The sequence below is a fragment of the Oncorhynchus mykiss genome, chromosome 13, assembly GCF_013265735.2.
Source record: "Oncorhynchus mykiss isolate Arlee chromosome 13, USDA_OmykA_1.1, whole genome shotgun sequence".
NCBI lineage: Eukaryota > Metazoa > Chordata > Actinopteri > Salmoniformes > Salmonidae > Oncorhynchus > Oncorhynchus mykiss.
In genome coordinates, this window is record NC_048577.1 from 933,586 (window position 1) to 952,573 (window position 18,988).

Here is an 18,988-nt window from a genome sequence, read left to right on the forward strand (position 1 = left end):
ACCAGGAGGGGATCTGCAGCTCGCCGCTGTGTCCCAGAGGAGGAGTCTTCTGCTCTGCAGGATGTTTCAAGGATTGGGTCCAACAACGCAGCAAGAGAGGCAATCCGTGTGCAGGAGATCTTCACCTCCTACTTCTTCAAAGAGGGTGCTGTTCCCTGGCAACACCATAGACTACACTATGCACAACCAAAGGCTCTTTTAAGAGCCATTCACATTGCAATAAGAGTATTCTTCCATTTACTTAGCTATGTTAACTGCAGTTATTCCATTCCCAGTTTCTCTCCCTTTGATTTCTACTTCTCAGGTGAGGGTGCTGTTTAGGTAAGGGTGTGATGTCTGTGCAAAAAACAAAACAGGCTATTTTAAATCACCCAATTTGAAAAAAATGTAGAACAATTAGACACCCGATAACCCACAACTACACACTGATGTATCAATCTGATTGTTGGATTGTGTTGTACAGTAAGCAGGTTCAGGTGTATAACTGTGGCTCCTTCCACCTTCATAGAATAGGCAAGAGGGCCAACCATGGAGAATAGTAAGACACTTCATTATTTCTATAACTACGATGTATTGTTTGTCCTTGTGGGTCCGTTCATGTTTTTCAGCATAAAGTACTCTGCAGCCACTTAGTGTGGTGTGGACACCAGGTGAGGCCTCACACAGATTCCTGTTGAACATATGGGAGAAGATAGCTAGCTACACATCCATGGGCATACAGGGATTTTAATCATCCACTGCACAATAGCATACGTTATTTCATCTATCTGCATGGCAAATACAAATTTGTACATTCAATTTGCAGTAAATTCTTCAGCCAGCTAGATTCTATACATCCACTTTTTCACAAAACGACCGCCTGGTTTGTGGGTTGTTTAAGGTGTCCCTGAAACAACCAGAATGACAATTTCAAACTCATGTCACAACACCTATAAAACTAGCCCAGCTAGCTGGCTAAATCACGATTTACGTAAATGAATGACTGATATTGATTTATTTAGGGGGGGCTAATTAATATTTTAGGACTGGCGACGTTTTAAAAATTATTATTATTCCAACCCTTTAACTTTTTGTCTGAAAATTAAATAAACATTTTACTCAACTGCGTTACCCACTCCAGTCAGCAGATGGCGGTCTGGGAATTTATGGTTATGCTGTTGGTGTGACGTATAATCTAGTGGACGGAACGCTTCTTTCATCAGCAGCAACAGCTCGTCAGACACCTCGGTAGCTTGCTAGACAAAATAGCCGAACCAATAAAGCTCTTTAGACGCTTTCGTGTATATTAGCCACTGTGTTTTAAACCCACTTCTGTCGTCTAGTTAGTTATCCGATTTAATTTCATATTTACGGTGTTGTTATTGTTCAGCTAGCGGGGTGGTTAAGTTAGCATTAGCCTAGCTAACATCCCCGACCATGCGGTCACTAAGCTACTCTCCTTCTAATGAAGAGAAGGATATCACAGTAAAACAAGAAGTAGAGAGTGGGGCCTTTACTGTGAAAGAAGAGGAGGACTCGTTCAGAGTGAAAGAGGAGGATGCAGTTTATGGCGTGAAAGAGGAGGGGGAGGAGATGACTGTTACATCGAAAAAGGAGGAGGAGGGAGAAGAGGAGGAACCTGGATATCTGGGCCCGTTTTCCCAAACGCATCTTAAGGCATCCAATGGTTCTAACGAAGAATTTAGCCATAAGATGGTTTTGAGAAACCGTTCCCTGATTAACACTGGTAAGTACTGTCTTAACAACAGAGGCACAAACTCTGCAGTTGAACTGATGTTTGGCGGAAATCTGCAATTGCTACATCCATATTGTGACTTTTAAATTATTTATTTACAGCCATTGATTCTTGCAGCACATCTCTCATGAGCTTAGTTCAACTGTTGTACCCCATCAGAACCCCAAATAAGTTTTTTTTTTACTATAATGATGAATGTTAATCAACACTGTATAGCAGTTAAGAACAAATTCTTATTTTCAATAACGGACTAGGAACAGTGGGTTAATTGCCTGTTCAGGGGCAGAACGACAGATTTGTACCTCATGTCAGCTCGGGATATGAACTTGCAACCTTCCGGTTACTAGCCCAACGCTCTAACCACCAGGCTACCCTGCTGCAACAACATGGTTAAGACTATAATGTTGATATCATGGATGGTCAGTCCTTGCATCCATAGGTCTGTCTGTAGTTACATTTATCCAAACCCATAATTTTATTACCAAAATAGTGGTGGAATGACAGATTTGTTATTGTTTGAACTGCAGATTGCTGGGTTGTGTGGGGTTTTTAAACAGCAACAAAATGGCTGCCCAGAGACTTGGTTAACAGCTGAGGGATGGGGGAAGGAGAAGTGTAACCACTCTCAAATTCATAGAGAACGATATTGTAGAAACCTTAACCCAACACCTAGCGACGTCGTCAAGAAGTTCAGACATCTAACAGTTATAAGGTGTTGATTTGACAGTCGCTGGACCCAGGTTTGAGTTCAGCTCAGGGCCTCCCCCTGAATTCAATACACTATAAATACAACGACTGGCCATCCATGAGGTCATAATGATAATTTAACCAGTTTTCTAGGCTATATAGTATATTCTAGAATTCATCCATGATGTCATAATGATAGTTTAACCAGGTTTCTAGGATATATAGTATATTCTAGAATTCATCCATGATGTCATAATGATAGTTTAACCAGGTTTCTAGGATATATAGTATATTCTAGAATTCATCCATGATGTCATAATGATAGTTTAACCAGGTTTCTAGGATATATAGTATATTCTAGAATTCATCCATGATGTCATAATGATAGTTTAACCAGGTTTCTAGGATATACAGTGGGGGAAAAAGTATTTAGTCAGCCACCAATTGTGCAAGTTTTCCCACTTAAAAAGATGAGAGGCCTGTAATTTTCATCATAGGTACACTTCAACTATGACAGACAAAATGAGAAAAAAAAATCCAGAAAATCACATTGTAGGATTTTTAATGAATGTATTTGCAAATGATGGTGGAAAATAAGTATTTGGTCACCTACAAACAAGTTAGATTTCTGGCTTGTTATCAGTATAAAAGACACCTGTCCACAGCCTCAAACAGTCACACTCCAAACTCCACTATGACCAAGACCAAAGAGCTGTCAAAGGACACCAGAAACAAAATTGTAGACCTGCACCAGGCTGGGAAGACTGAATCTGCAATAGGTAAGCAGCTTGGTTTGAAGAAATCAACTGTGGGAGCAATTATTAGGAAATGGAAGACATACAAGACCATTGATAATCTCCCTCGATCTGGGGCTCCATGCAAGATCTCACCCCGTGTGGTCAAAATGATCACAAGAACGGTGAGCAAAAATCCCAGAACCATACGGGGGGACCTAGTGAATGACCTGCAGAGAGCTGGGACCAAAGTAACAAAGCCTACCATCAGTAACACACTATGCCGCCAGGGACTCAAATCCTGCAGTGCCAGACGAGTCCCCCTGCCTGGCAGATATACTACATCCATAACTAGTGGTTTCCTCATTAGCAGATCTACTACATCCATAACTAGTGGTTTCCTCATTACCAGATATACTACATCCATAACTAGTGGTTTCCTCATTAGCTGATATACTACATCCATAATTAGTGGTTTCCTCATTAGCAGATATACTACATCCATAACTATCGGTTTCCTCATTACCAGATATACTACATCCATAACTAGTGGTTTCCTCATTAGCAGATATACTACATCCATAACTAGTGGTTTCCTCATTACCAGATATACTACACCCATAACTAGTGGTTTCCTCATTAGCAGATATACTACATCCATAACTAGTGGTTTCCTCATTAGCTGATATACTACATCCATAATTAGTGGTTTCCTCATTAGCAGATATACTACATCCATAACTATCGGTTTCCTCATTACCAGATATAATACATCTTTAACTAGTGGTTTCCTCATTACCAGATATACTACATCCATAACTAGTGGTTTCCTCATTACCAGATATACTACATCCATAACTAGTGGTTTCCTCATTACCAGATATACTACATCCATAACTAGTGGTTTCCTCATTAGCAGTGTCACGGTGCTGACTTTTGCCTAATACCTGCAGCAAATGCCTCTACCCCGTCTTCTGGCTGGGCAGAGGACTTTAGGATTTTAGTTACTGCGGTGTAACAAGGGCCTAGGCGTGCGGCCCTACCAACCCTTCTATTTCTTCGTAATGGCCCTTCGCGTGAGTTGGGTTTGTTCCTTCGTTCACGTTGTCACTCCCTTATTTTCCGGTCTAGTATGAGGTCTTGGATAGATATACTCCTATTTAAATATTCTGAGTGTTATGGATTCCTCCTGTATTTCCTTACCTTCAAGTCTCTTTTACCTCTGTATATATCAATACCTAATAACTTCTTCTATTGATTATTATGCTCGTCAGCTAGTAGTCACTTGGAAACTAGTATTGTTATATATTTTGACTCTCCTAAAAATATATTATTGTCCACACAATGACATTTTTTAATTTTTAATTTTACCTTTATTTTACTAGGCAAGTCAGTTAAGAACAAATTCTTAATTTCAATGACGGCCTAGGAACAGATTTGTACCTTGTCAGCTCGGGGATTCGAACTTGCAACCTTTCAGGTTACTAGTCCAACGCTCTAACCACAAGGCTACCCTGCCGCCCCAAATATTCTTTAGTGCAATCACTTTAACCTATAACCAGGGTCACTTTCTGTTCAGTGAGAGTGTCAAAGGCGTTTGCTCTCCAGATCGTTAATCTGGCCTAGTTGTCAAAGTTTCAAGCTTTTATTAAGTCACTCTGTTTTTGTCTTATACACATTATTACAATTCAATGGTTCTACAGTTTCCTAATACATCAATAATGCTCAATCAATCCTTAATGCTTTAAGCTATGCCAGATAATATTGCAAAACTTTAAATGCGTTAACACTTCTAACAATATTGACTAAATAGCAAAAATAGTTAAATTACCTTTAATGCTCCGCCCCCTGGTCACTTTCCTGTAATTGGTATTCTCACAGCACTAACGCTAGATTCCCAATTCCAATATCTCTATACACTTCCAACTCTGTGTATGGACTCAATATATTGTAACCGGTACTTGGCTGTGTCCTTGTATTGCTAATCACATCTGTACCTGATGTCTCACTGTGTGACTGCCGCTTTGTCTGTGATCAAGAGGTGTCAAGACCCCTGTGTTTCAAATATGGTTCTCGTCTAACAAAAAGCGTATAGTGCAATAGTAAATTTACCTATGAGGATTCTCCATATGAAGTCTGTCTCATATGTCAGTGAGGATCATGCCTCTCTTATGATCTCTGTTCTCTTTATATACCTTTTTACAGGGGAAGTTCGCAAGTTTCTGGAGCTGTGGCTAAACCACACTTTCACACTGACACTGCCCTGCTGCTTGCACCGGCCGCTTACTCGGGGACTGTAGATTGCTTACACTGAGTGCTTACTCGGGGACTGTAGATTGCTTACACTGAGTGCTTACTCGGGGACTGTAGATTGCTTACACTGAGTGCTTACACTGGGACGGTAGATTGCTTATTACGTCATCTTAGACCTGTGTCTAAATGGAAGCTTCTTATTCTAAATCTAGGTCATGCACTACTAACTCCCATTCTGCTGCTTCCGTGTTACTGTTGGCTGATTCTACTTAATGATACCAGCTGGTTGTTTCTACCACTTGAGGCGGCGTAGGTGGCATGTCAAGCGTCAGCTGGGAGAAGTCTATGATAGGTATCTCCTCTGCTTCCCCCTGTTGTCCAGTTTCTGCAGGTGTGGTCCATGAGGTCCCGTGAATGCCTTGTGTTGCTGTCCCCATTGCTTGATGGAGTGGGCAGATTCTTTTCATCTCTTGTCACACCAGATATACGACATCCATAACTAGTGGTTTCCTCATTAGCATGGAGGAGTTTATGCAATGAAATTGCCCTCGTGCCGCAATTTTAGAAAACACAAAGGGGCCTGTATTGTAGACCAAAAGTCTTCTACCACACTGCTTAGAGTTTCAACAACATGAATAACTTATTTCTAATCTACAATCTTAGATGTTACTACTAATGTGAAAACAAGACAAAATATGACTTTTTGCTCATTTTAAGATTTTAACATTCATTACAGACGTCAATTGTTGTACAACATCATGGCTATGCTGTTGGCATCAACTTTTACACTGGATTACCACTGTTGTGGGCCTTTAATCATCTGTCTGACTTTGTTGTTCACACAGGAGAGAGACGTGACTATCGTGGATCCTCTGGGGAGCCTCAACAACCTCATGATGCTGAGGAGACAGAGAAGAGTCTCTCCAGATCAGAACACCTCAATAAACACCCGCAGAGACCCACAGGGAAGAAATCTCACTGCTGCTCTGACTGTGGGAAGAGATTCACAACATCAGGCATTAAAATTCATCAGAGAACACACACAGGAGAGAAATCTTATAGCTGTGGTCAACGTGGGAAGAGATTTTCTACATCTGGCAACCTGACTCAACACCAGAGAACACACACAGGAGAGAAACCTTATAGCTGTGATCAATGTGGGAGGAGATTTGCTACATCTGGCAACCTGACTCAACACCAAAGAACACATACAGGAGAGAAATCTTATAGCTGTGGTCAATGTTGGAGGAGTTTTACAACATTAATCTCTCTGAAAGTACACCAGAGAACACACACAAGAAAGAAACGTTATAGCTGTGATCAATGTGGGAAGAGATTTTCTACAACTGGCCACCTGACTCAACACCAGAGAACACACACAGGAGAGAAACCTTGTAGCTGTGATCAATGTGGGAAGAGATCTGGCAAAATGACTCTACACCAGAGAAAACACACAGGAGAGAAACATTATAGCTGTGATCAGTGTGGGAGGAGATTTGCTTCATCTGGCAACCTGACTCGACACCAGAGAACACACACAGGAGAGAAACCTTATAGCTGTGTTCAATGTGTGAGGAGATTTGCTACATCTGGCAACCTGACTCGACACCAGAGAACACACACAGGAGAGAAACCTTATATCTGTGGTAAATGTGGGAGGAGATTTAGTCGATCTGGAGATCTGACAGTGCACAAGAGAACACACACAGGAGAGAAACCTTATAGCTGTGGTCAATGTGGGAAGAGATTTGCTTCATCTGGCTCTCTGACTCTACACCAGAGAACACACACAGGAGAGAAACCTTATAGCTGTGGTCAATGTGGGAAGAGATTTGCTTCATCTGGCTATCTGACTCTACACCAGAGAACACACACAGGAGAGAAACCTTATAGCTGTGGTCAATGTGGGAGGAGTTTTTGTCGATCTGGAGATCTGACAGTGCACAAGAGAACACACACAGGAGAGAAACCTTATAGCTGTGGTCAATGTGGAAAAGGTTTTAGTCAATCTGGCTCTCTGGCTCAACACCAGAGAACACACAGGATTGAAATCTCATAGCTGTGACCAGAGATAATCTGATAAATGATCTCTGATCAAATATTAGAAAATACATACATGAAGTAGTTGTTCCATGATTTCAATGAATTAATGTCACAATGTAGAATTTTTTAACATTGTAGTAGGCGTATTGTAATGATTTCACAATGTAGAAGCCTAAACGTGTGCCCACTTGGATCAAATCAAAGAAGAAGGATGAGGTGAGAAGAAAGAGGCGAGGAGAAGAAAAGAATGGAACAGAAGGAGAGAAGAAAAAGGGGACGGAAGAAGAAGAAGGTGGAGGAGCTGAGAAGAGGGAGAAGGGGACAGTGGTACGAGAAGGAGTGGAAGAGGGAACGGGGACAGTGACGGAGAAGGAGAAGGAGGGAGGAGTGGAGGTGGGAGGGGGGAGATGGGGGGAAGGAGTGGGGGGACAGCCTGCCAGGCTTCCTCGAGGTCGAAATGAGGGATTTGGTGGAGGGGTTAGTGGGGATGGGACGTTGTGTCTCCCCGCTACCTCCTTCACCAAAGAAGAAAGGGATAAAGAGGGGGAGCTTGGCAGGAAGGGAGGGGGAGGGGGGGGTTAAGAGAGTGGCGGGGGGGGGAGGGGAGGGTAATTTGTCCTCCCGGTTTGCCTCAGCCCCTTGCATTTTAGTGGATGACTCCAGTGAGGGGTCGGTGGGTTGTTTGCTAGAGGGATCCCAACTCCTGTTTGGGGAGATGGGGTCCCCTATATGCAGCCCCGAGGCAAACAGGGAGGGGGGGATGGTGGGTGGGGAGGGAGGACCCAACACACTGCCTGGATCATGGGTTGGGATGGAGGACGGGGGGGCGTCAGGAGAGGAGAGGACGTCCCCGCCGGTGGAGATGGACCAGGGGAGCATCGGGTGAGTCTTCTGGTTTTTCTTAGTTTTTTTTATTTGTTGTAAATAATTAAATGAATAGTTCTGTTTCTTTTTTTAGTCTAAATGTTAGGGGGTTAAGGAATAATGTTAAAAGGAGGGCGGTTTTTTTGTTATTTAGAGGGTGTGGGGTTTGATTTCTGTTTTTTACAGGAGGCTCACCTGAGGGATGGTGGGGATGTGTGTAGATTTAAGAGGGAGTGGGATAAGGGGGAATCTTTTTGGGGCATAGGAGGGGTGCACTCAACAGGAGTAGGGATTTTGTGTGGGCATAGAGAGGTTAAAATAGAGAACACTTTTGTAATAATGCAGGGTAGAGTTTTGGGGATAGATGTTAAGTTTAGAGAAGCTAGATATAGGTTAATTGGGGTGTATGGGCCACAGGTGGCGGCAGACAGGAGGGAGATGGTGGACTGTCTGGCGCCCCTGTGTGTTACAAACAGGCACTTGGTGATAGGAGGAGACTTTAATATAGATTTAGGGTTAGGCGGTGATAGCAGTGCAGGTGCCATCTCTGGGCTAATGGCTTGCCATGGCCTGGTTGATGGTGGCCTGCACACTACTCCGGCAATGGTCGGTCCTACATGGCGCAACTCCAGGGGGGTTGCTCGGAGGCTCGACTACATTTTTGTATCCAGGTCTTTGGGTCAGTTGTCTGGGCGGCTGTTGCCTGTTTTCTTCACGGATCACGACGGGGTGTTCCTGCAGGTGGGGTCGCCAGTCTGCCTCTTCGGTAGGGGGTACTGGAAGTTAGATCGGGATATACTGGAGGAGCAGGCTTTCGTTTATGCATTTTTTTGTTTCTTTCGGAGGCTTGACGGCCTCCGGTCCATGTGCGAGGGGGTGTTAGAGTGGTGGGATTTAGTCAAGGGGAGGATAAGGGCTTTTATAATAGGATATTGTAGAAGGAAAAAAAGGGAGGAAAGGAGGGAGGTGGATCGTATCCAAAGGTTAATTGAACTCGAGTACGAGGCAGGCAACCTCGGCGGGTCGATTGACTGGGAGAGATTCGCAGCCCTAAAGGCGCAGCTCAGGGAGCTACAGGAGCAGAAGGCTCGAGCTTTCCTGGAGCGTGCGCATAGTGGCTTTCTAGAACATAATGAGACTTGTTCCGCTATGTTCTTTAAGTCGGTTAGGGCCAGACAGAGTAGGAAGGTAATGAAGGGAGTTAGGGAAGAAAATGGTAGTATAGTAAGTAAACCAGAGGAAATGGTCAGGGTGACAACTGATCATTTCCAAGGTTTATTTAAGGAAAGGGAAATAGATGTAGAGCAGGGAAACGTGTTTTTAGAACACTTGTCCCGGCGGTTGCCAGAGGACATTAGAGACGTGATGGAGGCCCAGATCTCACTAGAAGAGGTTGAGAGCGCTCTTAGGAGGATGGGAAAAGGGAAGGTGCCTGGGATGGATGGGCTGCCGGCTGAGTTTTACCTCAAGTTTTGGGGTATACTTGGACCAGTGGTTCTCGAAGTCTTGAAGGCCATCCTTGAGACGGGGGTCCCGGGGGGATCAATGGCCGTTGGTGTGCTGTCACTACTTTATAAGAAGGGCGAAGCAACTGACCTTGGCAACTGGCGGCCATTGACCATGCTGTGCGTAGATTACAAGATTCTTGCAAAGGTTTTAGCAGACCGGTTGCGCACAGCCCTTCCCTACGTCGTCCACGAGCATCAGACGTGCGGGGTAGAGGGCCGCTCTATAAGATGGAACCTACAGTTGATCAGGGATTCCATCGCTTGGGTTGAAGATAGAGGGCTGCCTTTAATGGTAGCAGCGCTAGATCAGGCGAAAGCTTTTGATCGCGTGAATAGATATTTTCTATTCAGGGTGTTAGGTAGATTAGGATTTGGGGAGAAGTTTATAGGATGGATCCGTACTTTATATGTCGGAGCGGGGTGTCGAGTTAGTGTAAATAGTCACTTAGGTGACGTTTTTGACCTCTCGTCTGGGGTCAGGCAGGGATGCCCACTCTCGGCTCTCCTCTTCGTTCTGTACATGGAGCCTCTGGGGGCTGCCATTAGGGCAGACACAGGGGTGGAAGGCTTGTTGATCCCTGGAAGCGGTGGGCTGCGTGTTAAGATGACGCAGTACGCCGACGACACTTCCTTGCTGTTGTGCAAGGACTCGTGCCTGACAAGGTCCCTTGCCATCTTTGGGGATTTCACCCGAGCGTCGGGAGCAGTTCTGAACCATGCAAAGTCTTCCGTCAAGTTTTTCGGAAGATGGCGCGGTAGAACGGATGTGCCTGGGGGGTTATCTCTCTGTGAAGGGGCCCTGAGGATTCTCGGGGTTCATTTTGAGACCTCCGGCTCAGCGACGCTAAACTGGAACATGCGTATCGCAGTGGTACAGAGGAAGCTAGCAATGTGGAAGGCTAGGTATTTGTCTTTTATGGGCAAAGTCCTGGTCCTAAAGGTGGATGTGTTGCCGTCTCTTTTGTATGTGGCATACATCTATCCATTGCCGGCTTGTCTGAGGAGGCCTCTAGTGAGGCTTGTGTTTCAGTTTATGTGGAGTGGCAGGTGCGAGTGGGTCGCTAGGGCACGCATGATCTGTCCCATCGGGGAGGGAGGTAGGGGGGTACCACATTTCCCCCTCAAGTTGGACGCCATTTTTGTTTCTTTCTTGTTGACGGAGCTTGCTCGTCCGGTTATACACCCGTCCGGTTACCTCCTGCGGGTGTTCTTCTCGTATAAGGCGAGAAGCGTAATGGTGTGGTCTAACGCGGGTCCTCGGGCGGAACAGCTGCCGTGGCATTTTGGCCATGCGGCCAAGTGGCTGCGTGCGCACCCCGAGGTTGAAGTTGCCCGAGTAGGTTTAGACCACAGGCACCTGTACGAGGAGGTCAGGCAGGCAGGGAGTCCTGCGCCTGTAGCGGGCATCTCGTCAGTGGTCTGGGAGGGAGTGCAGGCGCGGGGCCTGGACAACAGGCTCAAGGACCTGAATTGGTTGGGCCTCCATAAGTGCTTGCCGGTACGTGCCATCTTGTACCGGTATAGTTTGGTGCAATCCCCCACCTGTCCAAGATCCTCTTGCGGCAGGGAGGAGACTGTGCGCCATGCCTTCTGGGACTGTGCCTTTGCCGGACTAGTCTGGGCTAGGGCACGGGTAATGCTAGGTGTGGTTAGGAGTGATTTTGTTTTGACATGGGCTAGGCTAGAGAGAGGCGTAGGGAGAGCAAAGGGAACGGATAGGGACAGGTTTCTGCTGTGGCTTCTCATGAGTCTCTTTAAAAAGGGACTGTGGGAAGCCAGGCAGAATTTAGTCAAGACAGGGAGAGATTGGGGGGTGGAAGGGATAGTGAGAAGGGTGGAAGGTGATTTGAGGGGGAAGATGAAGAGGGAGGAGAGGAAGTGGGGGAAGCATGCGGCACGGGAGAGGTGGAAAGGGGGTTTAGGGCTGGGAGTGTTAGAGTGAGTTTGGTAAGGGGATAGATTAGGGAAGGGGAGATAGGGAAAGGGTTAGGTATTGGTTAGGTATGACGGGGAGGGACGATGCTCCCCTGAGGTTTGTTTTTGTTTGATGTTTTTGTAAATACAATTAATTAAGAATGAATGCGAATTATGATTTTGTAATAGTATGAATGGTATTGATTGTAATAAATTATTTTAACCACCGTTTTGGTTTGCTTCCTGTTTTTAAGTTTGTTGTGGGTTTTTCTTTTGTTTGCCTCTTCTTGGGCAGATTTAGTGGGTCTCATGGTGGGTGTCTTTTAGGTCGCAGTTGTTGTTACTAGTCAACTTTCAGTGGACACTGTGAGAGCAAAACTTCAACATTATGTTATTGTACTTTTATTGTATCAAATGGTGGTTTTATGCAACAGAATAGAGGGTTCTTAGAACTATTGTGTCTGTGTTCTACTGAGGATGGGCCTCTGGGAGATAACACTGACAGGAGATTAACAATGTATTTTGGGTGATTAAAACCTAAAGAGACAGTATTCCAGATTAAGAGTTAATGTTTCTGTTCTATATGTTACCAGGGAGAGATGACCCCAGGGCCAGACCCTGGTTTCTACACAGAGTACTGTTTTTACAGCAGATACTGTCTGCTGTGAATTATAAGTATCTTTCATACAAATCTTAACCTTGTGACCCGTTGTATACATCTGTTGTTGGTCATATAGGTTGAAATGGGTGTATCTTAGCTATAAAAGACCTTTGTATTTTTGTCTCGTGGCTCTCAACGAATCATCTGGGGGTGATTTGTTGACCAGCCATCATTATCGTAGAGCACTCAATTGATTCACTTTATATGTGTGTGTTGTATTGACCTGCTCCCTTATTAATAAGTGAATAAAGATTTAGTTTAAGAATACATCTGACTTGTGTGATAAGTTTGTTTCTCATTTGATATTAAAGAAATTAACAACCACATTTGGCAATGTGAATCTTGACTTGGTGACTCTGAGTATAAATGTATGAGTTGCATTATCCTAGGAACTAACCATGAGATAGATATTCCTGCAGGTAAAAATATTGTTGAAAAACGAATTGATTAGGTATGTTTGGGAATAGCATTGTGTGACTGATATGAGAGTTGTGTGAATGTGGAAATGAGTCTTAATCTGACGTTTGGATAGTAACATATAGAAATATGCTTACTCAGATTATTGAAATTATTGAACCTTTGGGGTTCCTTTTTTAACTCCCTGTCCACCTTCCCTCCATTATAAAAACATATTTTAATAATATTGACTTAAATAATTAATTGTTTATTTAGTGGCACGACAAATGTGAATTCATATTTACAAAACAATTTTCCCAACACATTTTTTTAAAATGATGATGTACAATAAAAATAACCTAAAAACAACATACATTAAAAATGAATCATAGGTAAACTAACAACATTGCAGACTTGATAATAAAATGCAGATTTTTCAGCTTTAGTGTGTATATCATATTCACTTAGTTATGTTAGGAAGTTTGCCATCTTTATGACTGGCCCTGGTAACTTCACCCAACTTCTCCTATCCCCAGAACACAGTAACTTAATAACATGTGTTTTTCTGACATTTTTGGGAAATTTAAGGTAAATTTAAAAAAATACAGCCGAAGCAGAGCCCCAAGTCCCATGGAGACGTCCTCGAGGGCGTGGATGTTCTCCCCATCAAAGGCCAGCGGGATTTCACTCTCATGGTGAAATGGATTTCTGCCGATGTGCAGTAAAGGAGTGAAGAGCGGTGAAATCTGTGTCAACAAAAGTAAGAAAAGATTAATACACATAAAATTAACAAAGAACATAACAAATGTTCAGCTGTAGTTTTATATAAGCATGCACACCTATGTTTATGAAGAAACAGATGATTGGTGCATAAGCATACCATGTCACGGACATAAAGGCCACTCGGGTCCTGAAGAGGTAGGGCAAGAGCAGAATCGCTGCTGTGGTCTCCAGTCCTAGTAAAGCATTGATCTTACTACACTTGCTAATTTTATTACAAAATACATTAGAGGAAGGGAAGGAATAAGAGCAAATACCTCTTCTGTATTTTCCTTCAGGGACTGTCAAAATAGCAGGATGATGTCCTCACCCCTGCCTGGCCTCTCTACCTCTGCTAGTCATTGAATTCTCTTTTTGTCTATATCCATTCCATGGACTTGATTAATTTCTGAGAAGTTCTGAAAAGATAATTAACGCGGACATGTAACGTTTCTAAAATGGGATACTATTGTCCATGTAACGTTTCCAAAATGGGATAGTATTGTCCATGTAACGTTTCCAAATGGGATAGTATTGTCCATGTAACGTTTCCAAAATGGGATAGTATTGTCCATGTAACGTTTCCAAATGGGATAGTATTGTCCATGTAACGTTTCCAAAATGGGATAGTATTGTATATGTAACGTTATGCCCCCTTGTGAGTTAATAGTATTGCTGGCTGTAGCAGGCTATATGAAGAGAAAGACCTCCATTGACGATTCAGTTCGTTGTACATCTCGTCTGGACAGGTCACCGTCCTTACTTAGTTAAGATTTGCTAGTTCATTATCACAAAACTGAGAACTGCACTAGATTGGAAACTTACGTTCATGAGAGTGTAAAGCCATGTTGGCTTTATGGAAACGATATACAATACATGGGAACAAATATAGTTGAGGGAAATAATCCAAACCTTGTTGTGCCTAGTTAGGACACAACGTTATCTAGCTAGATAACTGTACTGTACTGTAGCTCATACAACGCCGACGGTCAAACCCGGCTTTCTAATATTTACGGTAATTAACTATAGTAACGTTACGGAAGATATTCACAGAAAACCATCATTGTCTTCGTTATTCATTATTAGTATGTTATATTATTGTAATTATTATTTATAGACATATTCAGAGCCAAACATCAATTAACCTTTTTAACTTGTTGTCGCATCCAAACTTGTCACCGTCGTTTTCAGTTGTAATTGCGAAGTTCCCGGAAAAAGTCCAGCAACAACGGAGGTTCCTCGATGAACCCACCTTCTAACAAGTTCTTTGAAGAACCTTTTGGGGCTGTTTTTCATTGACCAAGAACCCTACGGTTCTTAGGGGATCTGAGAACAACTCCAGTTGAACCCTTCATTTTTGGAGTTGTAATCGGATCTATTTACTCTCAGATTCAAAACATGCTGATTAGCATCAACGAACAAGTCAGCTGCTGCTCCAATACAGTCTGAGGTGAGACGGTGAACTGATGTTGAACTGGGCAGTCAGCAGCTGCTGCTCCAATACAGTAAGAGGTGAGACGGTGAACTGATGTTGAACTGGGCAGTCAGCTGCTGCTGCTCCAATACAGTCTGAGGTGAGACGGTGAACTGATGTTGAACTGGGCAGTCAGCGGCTGCTGCTCCAATACAGTCTGAGGTGAGACGGTGAACTGATGTTGAACTGGGCAGTCAGCGGCTGCTGCTCCAATACAGTAAGAGGTGAGACGGTGAACTGATGTTGAACTGGGCAGTCAGCTGCTGCTGCTCCAATACAGTATGAGGTGAGACAGTGAACTGATGTTGAACTGGGCAGTCAGCAGCTGCTGCTCCAATACAGTATGAGGTGAGACGGTGAACTGATGTTGAACTGGGCAGTCAGCTGCTGCTGCTCCAATACAGTATGAGATGAAACGGTGAACTGATGGTGAACTGGGCAGTTAGCTGCGGCTGCTCCAATACAGTCTGAGGTGAGACGGTGAACTGATGTTGAACTGGGCAGTCAGCTGCTGCTGCTCCAATACAGTATGAGGTGAGACGTTGAACTGATGTTGAACTGGGCAGTCAGCTGCGGCTGCTCCAATACAGTCTGAGGTGAGACGGTGAACTGATGTTGAACTGGGCAGTCAGCTGCTGCTGCTCCAATACAGTAAGAGGTGAGACGGTGAACTGATGTTGAACTGGGCAGTCAGCTGCTGCTGCTCCAATACAGTATGAGGTGAGACGGTGAACGGATGTTGAATCATAATGATTAAGTTAATTCAAATTAATTAGTGAAACTGTTAAAAAAAAGTATATGTCATATTAAATATATTACTCTATTGTTGTCATATAGAAACATAATGGAATATTGTACATCATATTAGCATCAACATACATTATTGTTTCATTCAATTTCACATAATAAGGATATTTCATATTTTCAAGTTCAGAAATCAGAACCCATCACCTGCTATCTGGGATCCTTGGGACACCCTTACCCTAAACCCTACCTTAACCATTTTAAATGTCAACTTCAACGGGCTAGTGACGTCCCAATAATCTATCTCTACCTGAAAATACATGATCTAAGTGATTAATAGTTGGTATTCAGCAGTCATAAAGCCTTATTAACTTTAATGAACTGCTAAAATAGTGATTTTGTCAGACAGCAGCTCTACACTTTATTGACTGACTGATCCATTCATCCTTCCATCCCTCCTCAGCCTTCCTCTCCTCTGAAGACCCAGTGAGGTTGGAGCTCAGTCAGAGAGCTGTTGAGGGACTGGTTAGGAAGAACACTTCTACAGCCAGAGAGGTGAGAGGTCAAAGATGGTAAATATTTATGTCCCCTTAGCGGTTCATCACGTAAGCAAAAGGTAATATGTTCCATCATCCATGTTTATTTACATTAGTACAAATTGTCCACTGATATTGCTGTAATTTCTCACCCCTTTTGGCTGTATGAAAGTTAATTTTCCCTCAGGCACATGCATTTGTTCTTTGATATTATGAAGGTAATTTGTGTAGAATTTACTTTCCCCACATCTCTTTACATTGCTTATGCATATTTGGTGGCCTGACTGCGTCCAAGGCCCATCCTGTTAGATCTGAACCTAATGGAGTGATCGGATGACAGAAATCACATTTAGGTGCCAGGTGTAACTGAGGCCATAGATGCTCCATATCCATTACTTTGAGTGTTTTATATAATATTACTAAATATATTTCTTTATGTGTTGCAGGGGCAGTCAAGAAATGGAACGGCAAGGCCACAGAACATGACATAAGCAGAGCTGTGGGAGACCACCTCAAGCCCCTGGTAGAGCCGGGGGTGGTGTTTACCACGCCACCACGCCTTCAGCAGGCTGGAAAAGTGGGATTGATACTGTTTTTCATACTAAGAGGGACCAAGAGTCTGATGATTGGTCAGTCATTGGGTTCATTTGTTGAAATCAAATCAAGCTTTATTTATACAGCACATTTCAGACATGGATGCAACACAATGGATTCACAGGAAAAAAACAAAATGAAAACAAAAATATTCAGTACACAACAAACAGAAGATTAACAACTGAAAGACTAATGAACATTAAGGAAATTCCATTGATTGAAATATTAATTGGATGGAATATCCAACCCAAAATATTAGCTTGTTTTTTTAGGAGGGGCTCTGAAAGACACTATGGGGGTGTCCACTGGAAGTTGACTAGTAACAACAACTGGGACATAAGACACCCACCATGAGACCCACTAAATCTGCCCAAGAAGAGGGAAACAAAAGAAAAACCCACAACAAACTGCACTCCCTCCCAGAAAGTAAAGTCTCCTCCTATCACCGCCTAACCCTAAATCTATATTAAAGTCTCCTGCTATCACCAAGTGCCTGTTTGTAACACACAGGGGCGCCAGACAGTCCACCATCTCCCTCCTGTCTGCCGCCACCTGTGGCCCATACACCCCAATTAACCTATATCTAGCTTCTCTAAACTTAACATCTATCCCCAAAACTCTACCCTGCATTATTACAAAAGTGTTCTCTATTTTAACCTCTCTATGCCCACACAAAATCCCTACTCCTGTTGAGTGCACCCCTCCTATGCCCCAAAAAGATTCCCCCTTATCCCACTCCCTCTTAAATCTACACACATCCCCACCATCCCTCAGGTGAGCCTCCTGTAAAAAACAGAAATCAAACCCCACACCCTCTAAATAACAAAAAACCGCCCTCCTTTTAACATTATCCCTTAACCCCCTAACATTTAGACTAAAAAAAGAAACAGAACTATTCATTTAAATATTTACAACAAATAAAAAACCCAAAACCCAAAGAAAAACCAGGAGACTCACCCGATGCTCCCCTGGTCCATCTCCACCGGCGGGGACGTCCTCTCCTCTCCTGACGCCCCCCCGTCCTCCATCCCAACCCATGATCCAGGCAGTGTGTTGGGTCCTCCCTCCCCACCCACCATCCCCCCCTCCCTGTTTGCCTCGGGGCTGCATATAGGGGACCCCATCTCCCCAAACAGGAGTTGGGATCCCTCTAGCAAACAACCCACCGACCCCTCACTGGAGTCATCCACTAAAATGCAAGGGGCTGAGGCAAACCGGGAGGACAAATTACCCCTCCCCCCCCCCCCCCCCCCCCCCCCCCCGCCACTCTCTTAACCCCCCCCTCCCCCTCCACACCCCCCTCCCTCTCACTTCCTGCCAAGCTCCCCCTCTTTATCCCTTTCTTCTTTGGTGAAGGAGGTAGCGGGGAGACACAACGTCCCATCCCCACTAACCCCTCCACCAAATCCCTCATTTCGACCTCGAGGAAGCCTGGCAGGCTGTCCCCCCACTCCTTCCCCCCATCTCCCCCCCCTACCACCCCCTCCCCTCCCACCTCCACTCCTCCCTCCTTCTCCGTCACTGTCCCCGTTCCCTCTTCCACTCCTTCTCGTACCACTGTCCCCATTCCCTCTTCCACTCCTTCTCGTACCACTGTCCCCTTCTCCCTCTTCTCAGCTCCTCCACCTTCTTCCGTCCCCTTTTTCTTCTCTCCTTCTGTTCCATTCTTTTCTTCTCCTCGCCTCTTTCTTCCCACCTCATCCTTCTTCCCATCTTCTTCCTGCGACGTCTTTTCCCCTGTGCCATCCATGCAATCCGCACGCGTCCTTTCTTTCCTCCCCCCATCCCCCGCTCCCCCCCAGCTGCAGACGCGTATGACCTGTGACGAGCCGGGCAATCACGCCACAGGTGTGCTCTTGAGCCACACCCGTGGCAAGCCTTGGGCTCGTCACACTCCTTGGCCTCGTGCTCTTCCGACCCACAAAAACGACATTTCTTGGCGCTGCACGAGGCCAGGATATGGCCGTAGGCCATACAACGCCTGCAGAACGGGGGCTGACGTGCATAGTAGAGTGTTCCCCTGTCAGCCCCCAGGGAGAACATCGCCGGAGGATGGAGGTAGCCATCCACACTCTTCGGGGACTCC

The 18,988-nt window shown here is 44.4% G+C and overlaps 2 protein-coding genes across 2 annotated transcripts in view; both read left to right on the forward strand.

Moving 5' to 3' along the window:
* Nucleotides 1–18,988, forward strand: part of LOC118938123 (zinc finger protein 664-like) — a 242,829-nt gene that overhangs the window by 31,220 nt on the left and 192,621 nt on the right. The gene's annotated exons all lie outside the window — the stretch shown is intronic.
* Nucleotides 1,076–7,778, forward strand: LOC118938122 (zinc finger protein 883-like). Its single transcript, XM_036939829.1, has 2 exons — nucleotides 1,076–1,726; nucleotides 6,255–7,778. Exons 1-2 carry the CDS (start codon nucleotides 1,417–1,419, stop codon nucleotides 7,466–7,468), a joined length of 1,524 nt encoding a protein of 507 aa, XP_036795724.1. The 5' UTR covers nucleotides 1,076–1,416; the 3' UTR covers nucleotides 7,469–7,778.

Bases quoted from the DNA above. Each gene is read 5' to 3' on its own strand.
- LOC118938122 (XM_036939829.1), top strand. From the start codon at position 1,417: ATGCGGTCACTAAGCTACTCTCCTTCTAATGAAGAGAAGGATATCACA. The intron at 1,727-6,254 runs GTAAGTACTGTC...TTGTTCACACAG, and splicing joins CCGTTCCCTGATTAACACTG to GAGAGAGACGTGACTATCGT.